The following is a 25224-nucleotide window of genomic DNA, read 5'->3' as shown; positions in this document are numbered from 1 at the left end:
GATTATGGTCCTGTAGGAATTATCTGGTTTACGGACCAAAAATAGGGGGGAGTAGAAGCCTTCGCCCTTCTCCGCCTCTGGTACCTTTATTAGTACTCTTATGGCATAGGTCGTGAATTTCGGTCTCTAGGGCAGCCTGTTCCGCCAGGGAAGACCTGAGCGGGGTAACCTTAAAACTGTTCTGGGGGGCACAGGCAAATTCTAGCTTTAGGCCTGAGGCTACCAACCCCAGGATCAAGCCACTGTTTGAGATCCGTGACCAGGCTTGGTAGAAGGCCGATAGTCTACCTCCCACCGAAGCCGCCAGTCATTGGGGAGGTTTCTTGGTGTCACAGGATGCCTCCTGGCATCCCCCTCCAAAAATAAACCTGGTTCCTTTTTTCTTTTTATCTTCCCATCTGCCCCAGTCTCTGGATGATCTCCTATGGAAAAATCTCTTGCTAGTAAAGGGACGTCTATAGGAAGGGGTGTGCAGGGAAGGGAATTTCTTTTTATCGTTGCCGGCTTTCTCCAGGAGTTCATCTAGGACTGGTCCAAATAGATATTCCCCCTCACACGGGATGGAGCAAAGCCGGGATCTCACCTGGATTTCCCCGGGCCAGCATTTCAGCCGTATAGCCCGTCGGGCTGTATTTGATAGCCCTGCGGCTTTGGCCGCCATTCTTGCGGAATCTGCCGAAGCGTCGGCTAAAAAGGCTGCCGCATTCTGGATTGTAGGAAGGGTCTTCAAGATAGAGGACAGAGCCTCGAGGGAATCCAACTGTGATTCCAGCTGGTCCAGTCAGACCATCATAGATCTGGCCGTGCAGGTAGCAGCTACTGCCGGTCTCAGGGCGCCAGCTGACATTTCCCATGTCCCTTTCAGGTAGGAGTCCTCCTTTTTATCTAGTGGATCTTTTAAAGAAACCATGTTGTCAAAGGGGATAGCGGATTTTTTGGACGCTTTAGACACTGCTGCGTACAATTTCGGGGCTTTGTCCCATTTGTTCACCACGGGGTCCTCAAAGGGATAACGCCGCTTAAAAGCTGGTGGTAGGGAGCCTTTCCTTTCTGGTTTCTTCCATTCCCTATTGATCAGATTTTGGACCATGTCGCTTAACGACTTACGTTTCCTGGGGTCTAAACCACCGAACATTAGGTCCTGCGCTGACCGTTCTGGTTTTGTGTCTGATATCCCCATGGTATCCCTGACCACCTTGACTAATTTGTCCACTTATTCCAGACCCAGGCAGAAACGACTGGCGTTTTCCTCTGAAGAGGACACAGAGGAGAAGGTGGAGGGCTCTGAGGAGTCTTCTTTTCATCTAGGGTCAGGTGAAGAGCTCGACCCTGAGAAACTTGCTCTCTTTCTTTTCCTAGATGACTTCCCCTGGTTACGGACATTAGGGCCTTAACTTCCGTCCTGATAATTTCCCTTAGACTTGTAGCGAAGTCAAGGGTTTCTTCAGCCACCTACAGGAGGGGGGACAGGGTAAGGAAGCATGTATGGTAACTTTTTGGGACTACTCCCTCTTATTTTTTTTTTACCGTCTGCCGTATACATGACTGGCATAGTTTTTTAGGGTAGGCATCTGGCAAGGGGCATTTGCAAAGGGTGTACTCCCTGTTTTTTTGCTTTGTCAGCACACTTCTTCCCCGGATCACTGGGGGGGGGTTGGGGGGCGAGCTGGATCCTTCGGCCTGGAGGAACTTCTATGGCCAGATTGTCCAGTTCGTATTTTCTTTTGCTGGGAGCTGGCTTGGGACCTCTCTGAGGTACGTTCCTGCTCTCGATCCAGCTGGGACACAGGAGCTTCTGACTCGTCCATTTCTGCACCTGAGCTAAAGCCACTCTGCAGCGTTTCTGTGCCCTTTTTATCTACCCCGGCAACCCGAGTTCACAGTTGTCCTGGCCAGGGGCTAATTTCCCCCTTCCTGACGTCCATGGACACTCCCTCCTGTGCATCGCTCCCTCCCCGCCCCTGCCGCTATGCCAGTGCTCGCGCCGCTGCACCCGTCGATGCACAGGGGAAAAAAAGCCAGCCGGCATCCGACTTCCGGCCCCGCCCCCTGCTGGCCGCGCCACTTCCGGTCCATGTGAACACGCAGGGTCGCGCAGGCCACCAACGCCACCCAACCTCGCACAGCGCTCCCCGCACGCCACCGAGGCACAGCCGCCGGCCCACGACCGCGAACCGGACTCAAGGGAGGACGCACCAGGAGGAGGCACCTGGAGGACCGGGGGGGGATCCATACTCGCCTGCCGGTGCTGGCCATGGAGACGGGAATCCGCCGGACCCAGCTACCACCTGCTCCACACACTGTCGTGGAGCCCTGCCCGGGCCCACCATGGCGCTTCCAGGGGACCCCGCACTGCCTGAGGTAGAAGAACCCCCTCGCTACCTGAGTCGGACAGCTGGCCTGGGAATTCCTCCATGATGGTACGATCTGTAGGGAATCCTGTCCTCCAGGAACAGGAAACCAACTGATGCGTGGGAGAGGTGCCGCACTTATGTATCTGTACGATTTCCTGTTCCTGAAGGGCGGATCCCCTCTCTCAGGTGGTGCTGTCATGGACGACCGAATAAATATGGGAATACAAATGCACGCAGGTAGATGCACTACTAACGGTGTTCTCACCTGACAGCAGGGGCTCCGTGGAAAAACAAGGCAGAGGAGAAGGAGGAGAATGTCACCAATGCAGGAGGGGCACTGGCACCAACTCAAAAGGGAGAGTTAGCCTGTTCGAAATGTGGAAAACCTAATTCCCCTTCCACCACAGCCTTGAATTTTTCGCAATCATGTTGCTCAGTGTGGTATGATCACAGTATTAGCTTTTAAACTCTGCAACAGCTCTGCAAACAGCTGAATTTCAGCTGAATTAAAATACAAGGTGATATATGACATGCTGAATCACGTTATTCACAGAAGAAAGAATTGTTTGAGTGTGGATGAGGCTTGTATGACAATCAAGATATGCTACAAACAATTTGAAAGTCAGGTCCCCTACTGTATGACATTTAGCAACAGAAAATTTTTTTGGGTTAAGTGCGTGAGATCTGCAGACCGCTTAATTTAAACCCAGCAAAAGTGTGATACGGCGGGATGTATAACGTTTTGAAACCGAAAAAAAAAAAAAATTAATGTGTGTTAGGTCTGCAGACAGTTTTATATTACCACAGCATTAAATGACAAGGTGGGATACAGCAAGCTGTTTCACATTTAGCTCGTGAAAAAAAAAAAGTTAGAACGCTATACTCATGCATGGAGCACAATAGAAGCAGTGCACAACACACTTGTAGGACATGTGCCCTGCTGGCTTTGTCTGTGGACTTTGGTAATGGCAAAAAAAAACGCTGAAAGGTTAATTTCACAGCCACACTGGACAGTAGCTAGCTAAGTTATCTGACTGATAAACATCCGCCTGGCTAACTAGCTAAAATCTTGTCACTAACAGTGCCAGCATCAAGAGCTGTCTCTCTGCTCTGTTACAGTGTCAAAAATGGCATTAAAACAAGATGTCAGCTCTTTATATGGAGAGGGACATGTGATTTCAGCAGCCAATTACACAAGCCGTTGTGTCATTACATTGTGGATGTTTTTTTGCACTATGAGTGGCTAGACACAATGTGCACACAAAGATAGAAAAAAAAAAATAGATTTACCGTTTACAAGAACGTCGCACCTCCAAGCTCTGCAAACCCCATCAAATATGTGCCAAACGCTCATGATGCACCACCATTATTGTTGCTAAAGTGCTGAAAATACCTCTGTGGCAACGCAAATATTTTCCTGCACTTTTTACCTAACGTTACCAATTTTTTTTAATGATTTTATTAACTTTTGTTTGTGTTTTTGATCACAAACCTGAAATTTGCCATATTGGTGCAAAATTTATGTTTGGCGATTCGCTCCTCAATACTCATAATGAGGTGATTTTAGAGATTATGTGGGGTTCCAGAAATAAAAGAAAAGAGAATATAAAAACATTACAAAGTTTTTTCATCTTTTCATACTGATTTGCTGGAAAACGTATATTTTTGTGTATCTGTTCAGGGCCTTCTGATAGGGTGTGTATCTGAAAATTTAGAAAGGAAGAGTTGGGGATGAGCTGGTTCTTGACTTATATTCTGTCAAAGTCACAAACAATACAGTGCTCAAAATGTGCTAAGTGTTTTTTTTTATTTTCTTTTGTAAAGTTATGCTTAACATTGTGATAATACAACCACTGTTCTGTGTTACATATTTTTAAAGTATTATTGTGTACATATATTGCATTATTCATATACAGTGTCAAACCCAGGAGACATACCTAGACTGTCATCTTTACAAACTGAAAAAACAAACATGCAAGCTCTTTAGATTTAACTAAACATAATGTTGTTTGCAAGCTGAACGGGAGCTACATGGAATGGTTGCCAAGTTAGCCACTAGTCTTGGACCATCAGCAACTATCATGGATAAACCACTTTGGGACCAGCCATCAGACAATGTCTTTGCTTTCTCAGCAGAGTTAACTTTTTCTTCCATATGAATGCTTGGCCAGTGATCCCTACTAGGACCCTTGCTGTATACTGGTAGCTCTTGGTCACTTGGTGTAGGATTAGTGTAAGACTGATGAGAACTGCCTCCATTTGGTATGCTTTTTGTTGATTTATGTACAGAATAACAAGGAACTTCCATTCTTAAATCACGTTTTTTAAACTGTTTGCTGAATAAGTGAATTAGTTCAAGCAAATTGAGTAACAAAGATATGAGTGAAACCACCAACATGAAAATGATGAAGATTGTCTTTTCCATGGGCCGGGAAACAAAACAGTCTACGCTGTGTGGACAAGGCACTCTAGAACACTTAAAAATTGGAGGCATCACAAAACCATACAGATACCACTGACCGAAAACAAATCCAGCTTCAAATACACTTTTGAAAATCACACTGACTGCATAGGTGTAGACTAAGGGTCCATGGATTTTTATCTTTTTGGTAGATGTTTGAGTATTGTTATTATTCTCAGTCTTTGATTCTGTTGCAGCACTTCTTTCTTTAGCATTCCCCTGCTTAATTTGCTCTTCTCTTCTGGACAAATAAATAACATGCCCAAGATAAAGCAAGGTGGGAGTACTAACAAAAAGGAACTGCAGCACCCAGTACCGTACATGCGATATAGGAAAAGCCTTATCATAACAGACATTGGTGCAACCGGGTTGTATTGTATTACAAGTGAAGTCAGACTGCTCATCTCCCCAAACAGACTCTCCGGCCAAGCTAAGGATAAGAATTCTGAAGATGAAAAGCACAGTCAGCCAAACTTTTCCGATGAGTGTGGAATGCTCCTGGACTTCATCAAGCAATATTTTAAGCAGATCCCATCCTGCCATAGTTAACTGAAAATACAAAAGATATAAAAGAAGTTTGAATCTGAACATTTTACAAGACAAAAATGTTATTATTAAAAAGGTGTTTTCCAGGTCAAGAAATAAAAGTAAGCTGATATACTGTAACATTGGGAATTTTAACTATGTATTGTGATTCTGCAGTGTTTTACAGTGTTTAAGGTTGTGATGTGATCACTCATATGTGATTTACATGCTTGTGGTCATGTTCTGACCACTTTTTCTTCTGCTTCTTTCAATGAAGTATTGATAGAAGCAGCTGGCATGAGTTTGCAAGTACCATAAACAAATCTTAAGACTGGTGACTAGAGTTGAGCGAATTTGTTCAGGTTCCCTCTTATTCGACAAGGTATAGTGCTTACCGAATAAGCTGAAGAGGGAACCCGGCTTCCTGGATCACGCCGGCTGATCAGTGAAGCAGCTGCATATGTCGCGGCAGTGTCACAGTCACAGCACGTGCATGGAGAGCCCAATAAACAGGCTCAATCAGCCGGCACAATCCAGGAAGCAGGGTTCCCTCTGCAGCTTATTCGGTAAGCACTATAGCTTGCTGAATAAGAGGGAAGCCGAAAAAGTTCTCTCACCTTTACTGGTGACAACCTCTAGGACCATAAAACACAGTAGAATACTAACAATGTGTCTTTTACACGCTATTAGAATTCTTAGTGTTTCGCATATAACTAGTTTTCTTTGTGACCCAAAGCTTTCCTATCTCTGTAGTTACTTTGGGCTCAAAAGTGGCAGGGGGTTACAGCTGAAGATTGATAGATATAAAGCAGTAGGAAAGGATATATAGAGTTAGTGTTATCCGTTAAGTCCACAGGCCCTGCAGTGGCAAGGTGCCTAACAAACTAGTGTGACTGTTCCTGTCACTACCAAGTGGAGTGAGCTTTTATCTATTTGACTCCCCCGATGAATCCCCACCATTGGGGAAGAATCGCGTAGGGAGCTTTTGTCTATTCTTCCCCTTATCAGTGGGGGTGTCCACTTCAGGATCCACTTGGGGCCTGTCCTTGTTAGGACAGGAGTAACGCTGGGGCACGACAGGGAGTGTAGGAGAATACTTCACACTAAAGCTAGAGTCACACATAGCGACTCACCAGCGATCCCGACAACGATATCAACGTGTCAGGATCGCTGGTAAGTCGCTATGTGAGCGCCCGGCGTCGCTGTGTACATTAGTTACTAGCGCGCCGATGCAGGGAGCTGGTAACTAAGGTGCACATCGGGTATCTAAGGGACGTGCGTCCCTTAGATACCTGATGTGTACCTTAGTTACCAGCTCCCTGCATCAGCGCGCTGGTAACTAACGTACACATCGGGTATCTAAGGGACGCACGTCCCTTAGACACCCGATGTGTACATTAGTTACCAGCTGATAGCTGGTCTCCCGCCTGTCACACACAGCGATGCGTGCTGGCCAGCGGGAGACCAGCAACCAAAAAAAATGTCAAGGGCTTTCCTACAGCGATCCTGGCAGGGGGGCCGGTCGCTGATTGCTGTCACACACAACGATCTCGCTGGTGAGATCACTGTTGTGTCACAAAGCTTGTGACTCAGCAGCGATCTCGCTAGCGAGATCGCTATGTGTGATGGGGCCCTAACACTGGTTTTCCCATGTCTCGGCTCCCCATGAGTGGATCGTCTCTCCAGCAGGATACGCCATGATGCTGGAATGCTATATCTAATACCAATGGCGAGACCAAACCATTTTTTATTGAGCACTGGTTCACATGAGCACTTTTTTTGTAATGGTTTTGTGTGTTATGTACTTTTAATGGTTTATTAAAGGTTATGTTTTAATTTACTTTATGTGGGATACTCTCCCGGCTGTGTGCAACAGAGTCAATGGGAGTAGAAATGACCGAATATGTTGGTACTGTTATGGCAAACTCAGATTCGGTGATCGATTCCGAACATATTTGCTCAACTCTACTACTTAGCAGCCATACTGTAAAGTGTTACACACAACAAATGCTACCTGAGATGTCAGCCTTAACCTGTTTATGCTTATAATCACTGCCTTCTTGCAGTAACACCCCAGTGTGTACAGTCACACATAATGTAAGATTGATATACAGACATGACAAATGCCTAAGAAACTTTAGTTTTACTTGTGTACTGAATCCACTAATACACGTAGGCCACAATTCACCAAAGTATTTTTGCTAGAATTCTGGCATAATACACTTTTGAAAAGTCAGAAAATTTGTGCACATCTCAAAGTTGTTAAAAAATGTTGTGGCTTTTGCCATTTTCACCCAGTCTTAGTCAGACACACCAAAGTAGGAAGAACATGGGCAGCAAGTGGTATGGCAAAGCCCATCAACCAAATTCTTCAAAAGTTACAATACTTTAATGGCCTAACTTAATCCAGAAATGTAGACTTTTGGCAAGGCGAACACCAGTGATAAGATGTGCCTAATTCATTACGTGATCAGTGCGCCTCTTAATGAATCTTACAACTGCACTGTCAACATTAGCGGGATGATCCGGTACCTATAATGTCCTCTGTAAATTTCTATCCTTACACCCTAACCACTTTGTAATGAGCTTTATTACACAACACCCTACACTTCTCTCTACCTATCTAATCTCTAAGACTGTGTACCCATGTTAGCGTTTTTTTTCGCGTTTAAGCATTTTTCCCGGTAAAAACGCTTCAAAATCGCATACAAGAAGCATCCCATTCTTTTTCATGAATTCCGCATTTTTTGTGCATTTTTTCTGCTAAAAAAAAACATTGCGGAAAAAAACGCAGCATGTTCATTAATTTTGGGGAAAAAAAAATCCGCATTTCCAAGTATATTCTATTAGCAGGAGGATGCTCCTGTAAAAAACGTGAACAAAAACAAGCAATCGCATAAAAAACGTGCGTTTTTCCTGGGAAAAAGTCTGTTTTTTTTCTGCATATGTATTTTTTTTTTTACTCCATTTCCGGTGGTGTTTTGTTTAAAGGGAACCTGATTGCAGAAATACGCTATTAACCTGCAGGTATGGGAATTATCTGCAGATTAATAGTGTTACTAACCTGCCCAGTGCCCTCACTTAGCCGAACGCTGGCAGTCACAGGGTGGCGGAAGTGCCGACGCAGGTTCAGTCACCGCTCTGAGTATACAGAGTGATAGCTGTAATTGCGCTCCCGGCCCTGAATGACACCCTCCCCAATGCAGGCAGTCAATGCGAGGGTGTGGTTGCAGAGCGGTGACTGAACCTGTGTCGGCACCGTCTTCGTGAATAAAACGCGAACGCTACATGGAGAATAAAGTAAATTTTCTCCCTGCAGTGTTCGGCTAAGTGCAGGCGACTGGCATGTTAGGAACGCTATTAACCTTTAGATTAACCCCATATCTGCAGGTTGATGGAATCTGTCAACAGAAAAAATTCTCTTTAAGAGGGATAAATGTAAGGTCATGCACTTGGGTAGAACGAACAAGATGTATAATTATGTGCTTAATTGTAAAACACTGGGCAAAACAGTCACTGAAAAAGACCTGGGTGTATGGGTGGACGACAAACTCACATTTAGCGGCCAGTGTCAGGCAGCTGCTGTAAAGGCAAATAAAATAATGGGATGCATTAAAAGAGGCATAGATGCTCATGAGGAGAACATAATTTTACCTCTATACAAGTCACTAGTGCGACCACACTTAGAATACTGTGTACAGTTCTGGTCTTCGATGTATGAGAAAGACATAGCTGAACTGGAGCGGGTGCAGAAAAGAGCGACCAAGGTTATTAGGGAACTGGGGGGGGGGTCTGCAATACCAAGACAGGTTATTACACTTGGGGTTATTTAGTTTGAAGAATCGAAGACTTCGGGGTGATCTTATTACAATGTATAAATATATGCGGGGACAAACAAAGACCTTTCTAATGATCTTTTTACTCTTAGACCTGTGACGGGGACAAGGGGGCATCCTCTATGTCTGGAGGAAAGAAGGTTTAAGCATACTCACAGAAGCGGATTCTTTACTGTAAGAGCAGTGAGACTATGGAACTCTCTGCCATATGATGTTGTAATGAGTGATTCCCTACTTAAAATTTAAGAAGGGACTGGATGCCTTTCTTGAAAAGTATAATATTACAGGGTATATACACTAGTTTCTTTAATATTGCGTTGATCCAGGGAGCTAGTCTGATTGCTGTATGTGGAGTCGGGAAGGAATATTTTTCCCCAATGTGAAGCTTACTGTTTGCCACATGGGTTTTTTTTGCCTTCCTCTGGATCAACATGTTAGGGCAAGTTAGGATAGGATATGGGTTGAACTAGATGGACTTAAAGTCTCCCTTCAACCTTAATAACTATGTTACTATGTTAAGATGCCTTGTAACCATGGTCTGTGGGAGATGCGCTTCTATCTCTGCCCATCACATCTTCTAACTGTGAAACAAGAGGTCATAAGGTGGCTGAGATAGTAGTAGTGAGTGACACCCCACAGCTTCTACCACCTCCCTCCAAATACGCAGTGGAGCTGTATGCATGCACCCCGGCTTCACTGTCGTCCTGCACATGCCCAGGGAGGCAGCAGTGATGAAGGACACTGCCAAACGCCAGATTTTCAAAGTTGGCGCTAATGGCTGACAAAGTCTTGTGTCACCGTTGCTTCACTGTGAACACAAAGTGCGTTCATAAATTTGGTGTGCATACACCCAGCTTACTGCACATTAACAGGGATACAGAGATCTGCAACTACACATCCCCACGTACACACGCATGTTACCATATACACATGTCACCACAGAGGCACAAACATCACCATGTACACAGACACATGCACGTTACCATATACATGGATCCACACGTCACCACAGAGGCACAAACATTACCACATACATGGATCCACACATACACAGGTCATCACAAATTCACACACATACACGTCACTATGCACACATACAAATGCATTCATATGCACATCATTGAAATGGACGTACGTATACAAACATCACAGCAAACTCACATACGTCACCATGTACACGGATGCACACATCACTACATATACACAGGTCACCACGTGCACATTCACACCCACATCACCACATACCACTCATGTCACTATGTACACACACACACAAAGTCACCATGTGCACACTCACCCACGCAGGTCGCCGCGTACACGGGTGCGCATATACACAGTTCACATACACAAACACACATATACACACACTGATGCACACTTCACGAAGAACATGCATGTACAGTACACATACACGTCATCACGCACACATACACAGGAATACAGTGAATTGAGGACTTGAAACTGCTTTTAATCACACATGAGACATACAGAAAATTCCTCTCCTATTTCTGCCTGCCTGACAGATATGTACCCTAACTGCTCCCCTCCAGCTCAGTTTCAACAATACATCCCCCCCAAACAACTAAGAAGCAAAGAGACCCCTTATCACAAGCCCCCTTGAATGCCTGCAGCTACGGTTTTTTTCCCTTTGACTTGCATTACTGGTGGATCTTGATGGATGGCCATCCGTCGGATTCGTTTTTTTGCAGATCCGCCAATTTTTTTTTTGCGTCCGCCGACATGCCCGGATGGAGCTTGTAGCTTTTTTTTGGCTGAAGGATCTGCATTTTTGTACTGCGCATGCCCGGAGGAAGGAAGTCAGCTGAAATTAAATTTCTGGCAAACGGTAAAAAAAAAAATTCTCTCTCTCTCTAGTCCCCAGACTGCGGTTCCTTTAAAATTCTTCAGCCAACGGATCCGTCAAAAAACCGGTCCGCTGGCATCCGCTAACTTCAGTTACCAACGGATCCGCTTTCCGCCATTTTGGCGGATTTTAACTGACAAGAAAAAAACTGAAGTGTGAAACAGGCCTAAGGCTGTGTGCACACGCTGCGGATTAGGTGCGGATTCAACCACGCTGATTTTGTAAAATCCGCAGGTGAAACCGCAGGTCAAAAGACCTGCGGTTTTACCTGCGGATTGCTCTGCGGTTTTGCATCTTCTCAATGGAATAGGTGGCAAACTGCAGCAGAATCCGCAGAAAGAATTGACATGTCAATTCTTTCTGCGGATTGAAAACCGCAGATAATCCGCGCGGAAGATTCCGCACCATCTGCATTGCGGTTTTTGATTCCCATAGGGAATCATGGTACTGTACACTGCAGCAGAAACTGCTGCGGAACCGCAGCAAAATCTGCAGCGTGTGCACACAGCCTAAGTCAGCACACTGAGCAGGAAGAATTCAGTTCAGCCCCTAGGGACGGCTTCTCCACCAATCAGAGCTGGAAGGACATTGCAGCCTTGAGTGACCTCTGCTCCACCAATCAGGATAATGCTGCTTGTTGCGAAGAGCAAATGAAGACACAGTGCGGCCTCTGAAGTAATGTGTGGCTGAACGGCCCAAAGCCGCTGCTAGGAGGCCAGCCCAGGGGGCAATTGCCTCTCTGCCACCCGGCCCAGCCCACCCCTGTGGAAAACCAAATCCGCTGTGCACATGCTGCGGAAAATTCTACGCAGATTTGATGCGGTTTATTTTCCGCAGCATGTCAATTCTTTGTGTGGAATCCGCAGCGTTTTTACACCTCTTCCATCATAGGAATCCGGAGGTGTAAAAACGTAGGCGAAATCTGCACTAAATCCTCAGGTAAAACGCAGGTCATTTTACCTGTGGATTTAGCAAAACCCGCGTGGAAAAATCTGTAGCCAAATCCGCAGCGTGTGCACATAGCCTAAGGGTTTAACATTGGAATGGAAGTGCTTTAGAATTTATATATCCTTCTGTAAAAAATACCGATGAAACACTGATGGCAACAACGGACACACAAGCAATACACTAATGATACTGATACCGTTTTTCACCTACGTGTTTAAACATGGTCGTCTGAATGAGGCCTAAGTTGCGCCAATGTTTGCAGTTCCTAAATATGGCCACTAACAGTAAGGGTGTGTGCACACGCTGCGGATTCTGTTGCGGTTCCACAGCGATTTTGGCCACTGTGGGTCCACAGTAATTTCTGCTGCGGTGTACAGTACCATTATTCCCTATGGGAATTAAAAACCGCAGTGCAGACGGTGCGGATTTTTCCGCGGTTTTGAAACCGCAGAAAGAATTGACATGTCAATTCTTTCTGCGGATTTCCCTGCGGTTTGCCATCTCCTCCATTGAGGAGATGAAAAGCTACAGGGCAAAACCGCAGAGCAATCCGCAGGTCTTTTGACCTGCAGATTCACCTGCGGATTTTACAAAATCAGCAGCCCAATCCGCAGCGTGTGCACACAGCCTAATACCAGTTTAACCCAAGTAGAGAAGGTTAGGCGGCAAATATGTAATCATTTGCATTAAAAAGGTTTTCAAACCTTGCAAGGAGCAGAAAGGAAAACTCCCTGAAATGATTCTGTTGTGCCATGTAGCTATAATACCTGCAGCTCGTTGGGTTGCTGAAGACGTCCCTCCGTTCATTGACTCTTCCACCGCCGGTCTTGTTTAATTATTTGGTTGCATTTAATCTTGCTCACGTAGAAATATAAGAGGAAACTTTAATTGGGTTTAGCAGGAGTTACGAATACAATAAAGTGCCACGTGTTGATAAGTTATGTTGGAGGGCATATGCCATCATGCCTTACGCTGCATAGAACACCATTTTTTCTGTCAAAACAAAGGACACATACTTTGGCAGAATGCAACCTGCCATGTGGTATGGCCTCATTCACACGTCTGTGATTTTTCTTGCATGGAAAATGAATGACAGTTTTCATTTGTGTTTTAGATCCGAATTTCATCGGTGTTTGGTCAAGTTTTTACCATCTTTGTTTCTTCACTGATTTTCTCATATGCAAAAATAAACAAATTGCAAAACTCTTCATTACAATGCCGGTCACGGATGAAATACAGATTATTCACAGACTTGTATTGGAAATTTTGGTCTAAAACCAGATATAGCACAGGCGGTCCACAAAAAAACCCCAAAATGGTGACATGTGAATAAACACCATAGAGTTTAAATGAGGCCTAGGACAGGTAGCAGATCAAGCATGGCTCCAGGGTTCTCCTTCTAAGCTGAAGGAGATGCCGCCATCAACAGAAAGAGGTGACATTTTAGCTGTAGTTTTTCTCATGTCCACAAAGAAACCTACATCTCTTATTATTACTAAAGAAAGCGTGAAATGCTAAACTCACCTCTGCTAAATCAGCAGCTACCCCTCCTGAGCGAGCACACTTAGATCCACCACCATGGCAAGTCCTAGTAGGTCATCTGCACCTCATGTGCACAGGTGATGTATAAATGGAGGATTACACAGTCTCCAGCAGTGGTGGATGGCCTCACAGATTCGGGTTCTGTATGGGCTATCAAGATGAGTGTATTTCCAGGAGATGTTGGCGGCAGCAGCAGCAGCAGCAGCTGGAAAAATAAAAAAAAAACACAAAAAAAAACAACCTGCCTGCTTTTTTTCACAGCAAAATTGCAGCGTTTTTTTTTAAGCTGAGCTATTCTACAAGGAGTACACGTTTAGGCTATATGCACATGTAGCAGAAAGTTTCTGCTGAAAAACCTGACTCCCTTCCCAGAAACCGCGCGTTTTTTCTGCGCGTTTTCTGCACGGTTTTTGCGCGTTTTTTATGCGTTTTTTCCCGCGCGTTTTCAAAACGCATACAACTAGCCAGAAACGCGGAAAAATCCGCAAAATTAATGAGCATGCTGCGTTTTTTTACCGCAATGCGTTTTTTTCGCGGTAAAAAACGCATCAATATGCACAAAAGGTGCAAAATGCCTAGAAATGAATGAGAAGCTTATTTTTTGCGGTTTTATAGTGGTTTTATTGGAAAAACCGCTAAAAAAACGCTGTGTGTGAACACAGCCTTACTCTAAAACTTTTACTTGTAAGTTACAAAAATTAAATCACAAAACCTTAGTAATTCATGGGAAATTGAGTGATGTTTATTACGTTTTTTTTGTTTGATATTATTTTGGTGAAGATACGATCTGTTATTGCAATGTTGCGGAGACTAAAAAAAAAACATCATTCTGGGGTTTTGTTTTTTTACCTCGCTATGCTGTTTACCAGTCAGATTCATTCTTTCTATATTTTGATAGATCGGGCGTTTCTAAAAATGGGGATACCAAACATGTATTTATTTTTATTGTTTCATTTTGTATAGGGCGAAATAGAGGTTATTTGAACTTTTATATTTAAAAAAGACTTTTTTTTTTACTTTTTACTTGCTTCTATAGTCTCCATGGGAGACTAGAAGCTGCGATTATCCGACCGCCTGTGCAACGCATAGCAGGGCTTCAGTTAAAATGTCTAATGTCTAAAATGATCATCTGCTATGAGCGACGTCCACATGACGGTGCTCATAACAAAATGGCAATGATGACCACAGGGTTCTCCTGCACACCCTGTGTTGTCATGCCAAGCCATCAGCGCTACACGGTCATGTGACACGGGCGCCGATGGGCGCACTTCCTGTAGGGCAATGTTAAATGCCAATGTCAGAGATTGATTTGATCAGCTGACGTGCTGGAAAACATGTGGACTCAGCACGGGAGCTGGCATGGAGTGCTGGGACATAGCCTATGACGTACTGTATATATACATCTTGGGTTGTGAAGAGGTTAACCTGCAGATATAGGGTTAAAAACAAGACAATCAAAATAGAAACCATATTTTTCAGTCCATAACATCCTGTACCAAGTGGTGAAGGGGCGATAGTAGCTCAGGACACTCCCAAAATACATGTACACGCCGAAAAAAAGAGAGCACAAAAAAGTCACCGCACTTGGAATTTTTTTCCCGTTTTGTAGTACACGACATGGTAAAACCAGTGGTGTCGTTCAAAAGTACAACTAGTCCCGCAAAAAAGAAGCCCTCACATGGCCATATTGACTAAAAATAAAAAAGTTATGGCTCTGGGAAGAAGGGGAGGGGAAAATGAAAATGCAAAACCAAAAATACCCCTGGTCGTTAAGGGATTAAAACATGACATACCTATAAGACACAAAACGCAGAGTCAAAAATTTGATAACGAGTGTAAAAAAATGCACTCAAAAACACAATGAAAAAATGCAGGTAATTTAATCTACATACTAGGTGCAGAAAACCTGCAATATCAAAAACTCACCAAAAACTCATTGTGGGTAGAAAGCTTTAAAAAACAAAAAAGAAAAATGTAGCTGTGCAGTACAAATTACAATTATGAATAAAAATAAAAAACGTTTCTCTACCTTCTATCAAACAGTCTGGGAAAAATGGACTGCAGTCGGATGACATCCAAGTGCTGTCTGATTTTTTTTTTCACAGACCCATAGACTTACATTGCAAATTTTGATCAGACATTTGGCTCAATATCATACATGTCTCAGTGACTTTGTTAGGACAACCAATTCAGGAGAAAAAAAAATCAGACATGTGAACAGTCCCATAGACTATACTATGGAAAGTATGGATACAATTTGTAATGAAAAATGGAAGTCTGAATGAGCCCTTACTGAAAGTGCAGCTGTGGCGCCCCTGAGGCTCAGTCGCCACAGAGGTACTGCACCTTCTCCTAAGGTGTAGTGCCCCAGCATCCAGGTAAGGTGGGAACTCCTTGCCACACTTCCACACCTGCATCCCACACACAGGATAGTTCAGCAGGGCCACATTGCAGCTATAGGCTCAGGGTGTAGCAGAGCACCTTTCGTGGAACCCTGCTTCGTAACATGAGATGTGCTGGGAGGTGGGTGGAGTTAGTATAAAAGAAGGGGAAAGGCAGGAAGCAAGTTGTTCAGTCTGGGGTGAGTCCCAAAGGGGACACAGACAGTCAGTCAGGAGAGTCTGAGGACTGGTCTGAGGAGAAGGAGTGCTGCTGCTGCCTCGGTGATCGGAGTCAGCTGGCACGGGAAGAGAGAGAAGGAGAGAGAGACATAGACCGTGACCTGCATTTCCATAAGAGAGAGGTCAAGTATGAAACGAAGGAGAAGAAAACAGAAAGGAGGAGTGGGATGAGAGAGTACCCTGCCTATAGGTTCTCAGCGCAAGGCCGGGGCCCGATCGCCGAGGTTGTATGGACACTTATGGTTCTGCAGCAGACACCGGAGGAGTAGTTGGCTGTAAATGCACTACTCCCATCCAAGACTTGGGACACAACAGCAACTGAATAGAGAGCCGGGATCCTGGAGGTCCCCGAGCAGGCTACAGCTGTCTGTCATACAACTGAGAGCTCTAGGAACATCTAGAAGAGAGGCATTCCAGGGTAACTAAGTACTGGAGGGCTTCGCACTTAATGGCGCATTGGTGGAGTCGTTCAGGAAGGCACATGTTGGCGGAGTGTTGGCAGGGAGAGCCCTATCTTGACTGGAGGTTGGTTGAGTCTCTGCCCCGGAGGACACGGTACTGAAGCCGGCACCTGTGTGCACTAAGAACTGAGAGTAAAGCCTAGGAACTACAACTGCAGGTGTCCTCCATTCATTCTGCGCAGACAAACTGAGCTCTGCTACATCTGACTACCAGCATCTACACTGTCCTGGGACTACAGCTCCACCTGTGGGGAGCTTTACCATCTATGCTGCACACACCATCAGTCCCAGAGGATCTGCCCGCAGCATCGGCCTAACATATTTGCGTAACACCACAGGTGGCGTCACGAACTATCCACATAAACTACATTATAAGCCACCATTGATATTGGGCGCCCAGGGCCATGGACCGGGTCACCGCTGCTGTGACACATTCCCCAAGACACCGGCCCGGTACCGAGTACCCCACAGCCCTGGGACGTGAGGGCGACCCACAGCTACTGGGAGAAAATGAATTTTTTTCCTACTGGTAGTCACCAGCTTTCAGTTATGGGAGCGTGCACGAAGGGGCTAAAGCCATTGCTTAGTACACGGTGAGCGGCAGCTATAAGTACGAAATGACACTTGGACAACTTTCTCTGAAGTGTTTCTTTGCATAGCAAGCAGTTAATCAAGGTGCCAAGGTGTGCTTTACAGGCACTGCTCACAAAACCGTGATGCCTGTAATTGCTCCCAGTGTGGTATTCCACAAAGTGGCCATTTCTATATGATACCTGATATATAGTGTGTTGTCATATAAATGCTGTGAATTTTTATGTGGACTGTGCATTTTAAATACATTGTGAGACCTGCTGACAGGCAGCACAAAAAGGTTAAGGCTATGTGCCCACGGTGCGTGTTAAAACGCACACCAAAAACCGGACTCCTTCCCAGAAATCGCGTGTTTTTTTCCCCGCGCGATTTCACCGCGATTTTACCGCGATTATGATCGCGATTTTGCCGTGATTTTCGTGTGCGATATTCAAGCACTTTCCAAGCGATTTGAAGCATCGCTTGGAAAGTGATTGACAGGTTGGTCACACTCGTCAAACATAGTGTTTGACAAGTGTGACCAGGTTTTTACTATTGAGGCCGCCTATGCGGCCTCAATAGTAAAAGATAGAATGTTAAAATGCTAAAAAAAAAATAAAAAAATCGGTGTATATTTACCTTCCGGCGTCCCGCGCTGCATTCCCGGACCACAGCGTTCCCAGCGATGCCTTGCGAGACCTGTGATGACGTAGTCTCGCGTTGCTATAGCGATCTCGCGAGACTACGTCATTACAGGGCCTTGCCGCAAGGCATTACTGGGAACGCTTAGGCCGGGAATGCAGAGCGGGACATCGGAAGGTAAATATACCCCAATTTTTTTATTTTTTTATTCTTTTTTTTACAGGGGTATGGTGCCCAGGGCCTGGAGAACAGTCTCCTCTCCTCCACACCGTGGGTACCAACCGCACATGAGACGCTTAACTTCCCGCATGGTGGGCATAGCCACATGCGGGAAGTAAGCGATTCTCATGCATTCCTATGGGTGTGGAATCATGGCAATTCTTTGCGATTCCGCACAAAAGAATGAGCATGCTGCGATTTTTTCCGCGATGCGATTCTGCCGCGGAAAAAAGCGCAGCATTAGCACAGCATGTGCGGAATGCCATAGGAATGCATGGGGGGCGTTCTGTACACGATTTTTAAACGTTTTCGCAGAGTTTTCGTGCCGAAAATCGCAGCAAAAACGCTTAAAAATCGCTACATGGGCACACAGCCTAGATCTTCTCACAGGCTTGATCAGGTGACCAAACTCTGTTTTAATATGCAGAAGATTCTGGAAAAACGCCTCAGGGCAGTCAGCCAATGACTGCAGCTCTACAGTCACATAGAAGGGGGGAGCTAAGTCCTGGGAGAGAGTTTTAATTTGAAGTAGCAGGTGGTGGTCAGACATCTTGAGAAGAGGAAGCCATTTTGTAGGTGAAGGAATTACTGACCTTCTCCCTTCCTGCTTTGCTTAAAAGGGACTGACGCGATAAGGGGAATTAATAGTCTTCATATGAGGAAGACTACCATTGCACCTCTAGGATGAAGAATTACCTCAGGGCAGAAACAGAGCACAGTGCTGAAGATGAAATATTCAGACTTAGGCTGGTTTAACACGTCCTGATATTTTCGGTACCAGAGATATCCATGTCCGTGTGTCCTTGCGTCTATTTATCACATCCGTGTGGCATCCATGTGCTATCCGTGTGATGTCCGTGTGCTGTCGGTGTGGATACGTACCAGAGCCTAGTACTGAAACAAATTATTTCAATTTTAACCCTATGACTTTAAAAACGCACACGGACGGCACACAGACATCATCCGTGTGCAGTATGTGTTTACAAGGACTCATTGACTTGCATGGGTCCTTGTGATCCACGCAGATGCACAAAAATGGACATGTTGACGTGTGGAGTACAAGGACACACGGTCCATGAGAACACACAGATATGTGCACAGACCCATTCATTTGAATGGGTCTACGTGTGTCAGTGTCTCTGGTACGTGTGTCACCACAAGTACCAGAGACACTGATGTGTGAAACCAGCCTTAATAAAACCAGAGGTTACTAAGATCTGCCTGCCTGCAGGTACACAGCAATCATCAACCGTGAGTGTAATCCTGTACCTCAGTTTCCTGCTGTTTGTAAATAATAGTTTGCCCCATTACCTTCAGTAAAAATACTTCTGTTTTAAATTCTTATCACTGCTTCATGACTGAGGCTCAAATGCACCAACTACTACCACCATCATCATCTTCTGCCTAGAGGCAGTTACTGTGCAATCATTGTATTGTGGAGTTTCCTGTGTGTGTGTAATTTGAGAAGGAAAGACTGTTCTCCTGACAGGAAGCTTGGCAACTGTAAGATACATCATACCCTGTCAGGAGTACAACCCTTAGGCCTCTTTCACACATCAGGTTTTCGCCGTCAGGCGCGATCCGGCGCTTTTGACAGAAACCGGATCCGGCGAAATGCAATGCCGGATCCGGTTTCCCCCCCATTGACTTGCATTTGCGCCGGATCGCGCCGGATGGCCATGTGTTTCATCCGGTTTTCGCCGGATCCGGCAATGTGTCGCAATGTGTCGCGATCCGGCGTCTGGAAAAAACGTCTACTGTAACGTTTTTTGTCTCCGGCGAAAAAGCCGGACACGCCGAATCCGGCGCGTCCGGCTTTTTCACACAATGAAAGCCTATGAGCGCCGCAATGCGCCGGATCCGTTTTTTTTGGTCTGAGCATGCTCAGTAGCTCTGCCCACAGGAGATATATAAAAGCAAGACAATGGGACCCTCAGCCACACCCAACATGCCACCCAAGACAGCAACCAGGCGCAGGAGAAGGCAGCAGACATCTGCAGCAGCAGCACCATCAGCAACACCCCAAATGGAGCAGCATGCTGAACGGGAGGGGAGTCCAGAAGCAGATGAGAGACGGTAATTATCAAATCCCCCATTCCTCCAAACTAGGGCCATGGAATATCAAGATATTCATTGGCCCTTTGTTTCTCTTTATTCAACAGCCGCCAAAGAGATGCAGCAGCAGCAGAAATGGCATCACTGACAGCAGCAATACCCACAGCCATGGAGTCTGGCCATCAACAGGACAGCACATCTTCTTCTGGGAGCCCTCCCTCGCATCGTCAGCGTTTGACGGTAAGTTTTTATTTCCAAAATCCATCATCTCTGTAATATATGTCTATTCATTGCCTTTTATTTCAAAACAGGAATCACAAGATGAAGAGGAGCTCCCAGAAGAAGAAGGAAGGGGTGGACAGACGCTTGGAGTGGGCTCACAATTCGTAAGTTTTTTGCATCAAACGCAGAAACACAACATCACACTACACACAACACATAGAAAACAATGTTCTGCAGACCACACACAGCAAACAAATGCCTACATCCAAACTCATAACATTTTTTGTTTTCTTCTCTAGTCTTCCCAATCTGGTGCTCGGCCAAGAGGTCCTCGCAGTGCCTCCCAGGGTCGTCGGCGACAGCAACGCGGCGGTCACCAGCGTGTAAGTATAAATATTTTTGCTTTGTTTTTTGGCACTTTTTATTTCATTTCTTTTGTGGAGGCTAATTATGTTATTTTTGTCTTTTTCTTTAACAGCCTTCACAGCGTGCTCCCGACTCTGACGGTGAGGATGGAGGGATTGATGTGGACCGCCTCATCGATCTCGTCAGAGAAAGGGAGCCGCTCTGGAATATGGCTGACCGTCGCCACGCTGACCTGATCATTACCCGACGACTCTGGGAGGAAATCTGTTCTCTCCTTGTGGGCCGCTGGGAGGACCTCGAAGCTCGGGACCAGATTAAAGAGCGTAAGTATATACAGTAACGGTTGCTTGATGTAAACCAGTGTTTCCCGAACTCCAGTCCTCGTGGTCCCCACGGATCATGTGTTCAGGATTTCTATTTACTATTGAAATCCTGAAAACATGACCCCTGGGGACCATGAGGACTGGAGTTTGGGAAACACTGATGTTGTATACTAACCACTCCTTTCTCGTTTCAGGGAACAGAATTGTGAATCGGTGGCGGTCTGTGAGGGATCGTTTCAAGAAGGAGTTCAATAAAGAGATGCGGGCCCCGAGTGGATCTGGAGGACGCAGGAGCAAGTACAAGTACGCACAAGCCCTGTCGTTCCTCCGGGAAACAATGCTCACCAGAAGGTAAATATTACACACCACATGTGAAAAAGATGTAACTTTTTTTTTTCAGCCAGGGCCATACCATGTCAGTATTTTAATTGTTTTTTTTTCTCTTTATTCCACAGCACGGTGAGCAGCACTCGGGAGCCTGCACGATTGGACCCTTCTGAGGCGATCCCTGAGGAGACCGGCACCGAGGGACACTTCGACCGCCCCGGTACATCTGCACCTTCCCTGCCTTCCCACACATTCGACCCATCTGTCCCATCCACCAGCACAGGAGCATCGTGGCCGCCTACATTACATGAAGCTGCTGGTGAGGAGATCGCTTTCCCTTTACCCCACCCTTCTGCCCCTGCCGCCTCTAGTACACCTGCGGGTACTGGGCGGCAGCGGCAGAGGGGTCAGGAAAAGAGTTATGCGCAAGAGTTATTGCATCTGAATGCATCTTTCCAGAACTGTCTAAAAGTCTTGTCAGAGCAAATCTCCGCAGGCTTTCAGCAGATCAACTCCAGCATTCTGGAGGTGAAGACACTTCTGCAAACCATGCATTCAGAAGCAAGATCTTCGCCAAACCACACCTTTTTCAGGTCTGTTGTGGAGCGCATGGAAACGCTCTCTCCTGCCCAGCAGATGCATGTAATGCATTCGTGCCACGGTGCTCTACAGCAGGTTACCTCCCAACCTCCACCTCCCACCACTGTAGTTCCTCCACCTGCACCCCCTCCAGCCACTTTCCATCCTCCCCCTCTTATTACATCTGCACCCCCTCCAGCCACTTTTCATCCTCCCCCTCCTACTACATACCAGCAACCTGCCCAGTACCAGCAACCTCCCCAGTACCAGCAACCTCCCCAGTACCAGTCATCTCCCCACTTCCAGCAACCTGCCCAGTACCAAACTCCTTCCCCGTACCAAACTCCTTCCCCATACAACTTTCCATCAACATCATCTGCTCCTACAGTCCCTGCCCAACCCTCCACTCCACCACCCACCACCTCTTCTGCTTCCCACATGTCCACCCATTCTGTAGTTTTTTCCACACCTTCACCTCAAACTGTTCCTTCCCCACCACGATCCCAGTCCTCTCTCCACACACCCAGTGTCGAAGTGTCCCGCAGCCCCTCCAGCAGTATTTCCACCCCACAATACACAGATTTGTAATGTGTGTTTTTTAATAAAAATGCCCATTGGGTTTAAAACCTTTATTAAAAAAGTTTTTTGCACTTTAAAAACATTTTACAAAAAAAAAAAAATTTTAAATAAAAGTTAAATTATCGTTTCACAATGGTTGTCTGTCTTTTCTTTCTGCGGCGAACTATGTTTAAAAAAAAGGTTAAATACAGGGTATTTCAAAGGTAAAAAGGTATTCAAAACCAGGTATATAACTGTGGGTAAATTTTAGCTTTTTGCCACAGTTGTGTTCCTGGTTGTGTTTGAAGCAAAGTATTTCACCTAAAAAGTTGTGTTTATTGTTGTTGATTTCCTAACAATGTACACAACTTTTGTTAAAAGGTGAAATACTTTGCATAAAACACAACCAGGTACACACCTGTGGCCTAAAGCTAAAAATAGTAAGACCATGACAAGATAGCCAACTTTGGTTGGCAAAGGTATATACTGTTGGTCCAGAAGGTACACAAGTTTGGTTAGGGCACAAATCTTTCACACTCTGTCATCCTGCCAGTGTACTCTGCCTTGAGGGGCCACAAGGGTCAATTTTAAAAACCGGATCCGGCGTAATCCGTCATAAAAACGGATAGAAAAACGGATGAACCGGAGGAGACGGATCCGGTTTTGTCTGTCAAGAACAAGACGGATCCGGCAGAAAACCGGATCCGGCACATCAGGTTTTACAAAACATTTGCCGGATCCGGCATTCCGGCACGACGCCGGATCGCGCCTGACGCCGAAAACCTGATGTGTGAAAGTAGCCTTAGCCATACACCACATGATGAAAACTTGGCGTCACGAACAGGATGAAGCCTCTGTGCCTTATATTTATTGAAGACTGAGTAAATAAATATTGCTGATATTGAGGGAAGTTGAAGAGAAAATTACCTCAGAAAGTGTCAGTCTTTACTGCTGTAAAGAATTTGTACTACACCACAGCTGTTGTTGGACTGTACACCTCCCATTGGCTGCTTTATAGAGAACTGATAGAAAGCTTGGCCACCATAAGAGACATCATACCCTGTCAGGAGTACAACCCTCAGCCATACACCACATGAGAACGCCACACCAGCATGCCTTTATGAATGAAAATCGGCAGCTCCCAACAGGAAATACTGTAAGATAATTCCTCTTCTGGCAGTGATTCCTTCAACAAGGTGGTCTGGTAACATTGTACTGCTGTTAACCTGAACATTAACCCTACATCTGTAGGTCAATAGCATTTGAGCATCTGAAAGGTTCCCTTTAAAAGAAAAACATTGGGAATAATTCTATTGAAAAAAGGACCCACCTTATTTTCAAGTCTATAGAAAAGAGGAGGTTATAGCTTTCATGTTACTGATCCACAAGTTTTCTATTCATTTTCTATAGATATAAATGTCAAAGTGTAGTCTGGCAAAATTATTAGCATATATTTCTAAATTGATATGTGCTATGTTGGAGAATTTGCACACTTTACCGTTGCATATAAAGGGAACCTATCACCTTAAAAAATGCTATTTTCCTGCAGATATAGTGCTAATCTGCAGGTATATAGCATATAAATCTAATACAAGAAGTGCAGCTTTAGGGAGAAAATTAAGTTAGATTTGCTCTGCAGCTGCTCGCTTCCAGTCATTGGGCCGCTGCAGTAAGGTGTAGTAGTCACCTCTCACTACACAGTGAGCGATCTGTAATCACTATTGCATACATTGACAGCCTGCTCTGCATACATACATGCTGAAGAGCAGGCAGTCGTTAATCAACATGCAGGAGAGCGATTACAGAGCACTTACTGTAGGAAAGGAGAACATTTTTTCAGCCAGGGGCCATTTAGATATTTATACTATCACTCGGGGATCGTACAAAATTATCAACTTCATATTTATCCTGCTATATTTAGTCAAATATTTAATTAACTCACTTTCAATGTGATGCCTAGAACCTCTTCTCTTTGGTGTAATGATGTTACAGTTGTGGCCAAAAGTATTGACACCCCTGCAATTCTGTCAGATAATACTCGGTTTCTGCCTGAAAATGATTGCAAACACAAATTCTTTGGTATTATTATCTTCATTTAAATTGTCTTAAATGAAAAAATACAAAAGAGAATGAAGCAAAAAGCAAAACATTGATCATTTCACACAAAACTCCAAAAATAGGCCAGACAAAAGTATTCGCACCCTCAGCCTAATACTTGGTTGCACAACCTTTAGCCAAAATAACTGCGACTAACCGCTTCCGGTAACCATCAATGAGTTTCTTACAATGCTCTGCTGGAATTTTAGACCATTCTTCTTTGGCAAACTACTCCAGGTCCCTGATATTTGAAGGGTGCCTTCTCCAAACTGCCATTTTTAGATCTCTCCACAGGTGTTCTATGGGATTCAGGTCTGGACTCATTGCTGGCCACCTTAGAAGTCTCCAGTGCTTTCTCTCAAACCATTTTCTAGTGCTTTTTGAAGTGTGTTTTGGGTCATTGTCCTGCTGGAAGACCCATGACCTCTGAGGGAGACCCAGCTTTCTCACACTGGGCCCTACATTATGCTGCAAAATTTGTTGGTAGTCTTCAGACTTCATAATGCCATGCACATGGTCAAGCAGTCCAGTGCCAGAGGCAGCAAAGCAACCCCAAAACATCTGGGAACCTCCACCATGTTTGACTGTAGGGACCGTGTTTTTTTCTTTGAATGCCTCTTTTTTTCTCCTGTAAACTCTATGCTGATGCCTTTG

At 45.2% G+C, this 25224-nt stretch overlaps 1 protein-coding gene across 3 annotated transcripts; it reads right to left on the bottom strand.

The window, feature by feature from the left end:
* Nucleotides 1-4142: 4142 nt before the first annotated feature.
* On the bottom strand, nt 4143-13671 carry LOC141086167 (gap junction alpha-2 protein-like). Of its 3 annotated transcripts, XM_073571987.1 has the most exons (3): nt 13513-13647; nt 12756-12842; nt 4143-5364 (listed from the first exon to the last, which is right to left on the bottom strand). In XM_073571987.1, the coding sequence occupies exon 3, from the start codon at nt 5356-5358 to the stop codon at nt 4348-4350; it is 1011 nt and encodes a 336-aa protein (XP_073428088.1). In that variant the 5' UTR covers nt 5359-5364; nt 12756-12842; nt 13513-13647; the 3' UTR covers nt 4143-4347. The 3 variants fall into 3 exon arrangements, with proteins under 3 accessions (XP_073428088.1, XP_073428081.1, XP_073428097.1); XM_073571980.1 differs by lacking the exon at nt 12756-12842 and having other exon boundaries at nt 13513-13671; XM_073571996.1 differs by lacking the exons at nt 12756-12842; nt 13513-13647 and adding an exon at nt 12693-12714.
* Nucleotides 13672-25224: the final 11553 nt, after the last annotated feature.

Source organism: Dendrobates tinctorius, unplaced genomic scaffold (assembly GCF_039654945.1).
Source record: "Dendrobates tinctorius isolate UK_male_01 unplaced genomic scaffold, ASM3965494v1 ptg000007l, whole genome shotgun sequence".
Lineage (NCBI taxonomy): Eukaryota > Metazoa > Chordata > Amphibia > Anura > Dendrobatidae > Dendrobates > Dendrobates tinctorius.
The sequence above is the reverse complement of the archived record's forward strand: the minus strand, read 5'-3'. Positions and strand labels throughout refer to the sequence as shown.

Coding starts and splice junctions, on each gene's coding strand:
- LOC141086167 (XM_073571980.1), bottom strand. CDS start 5,358: ATGGCAGGATGGGATCTGCTTAAAATATTGCTTGATGAAGTCCAGGAG.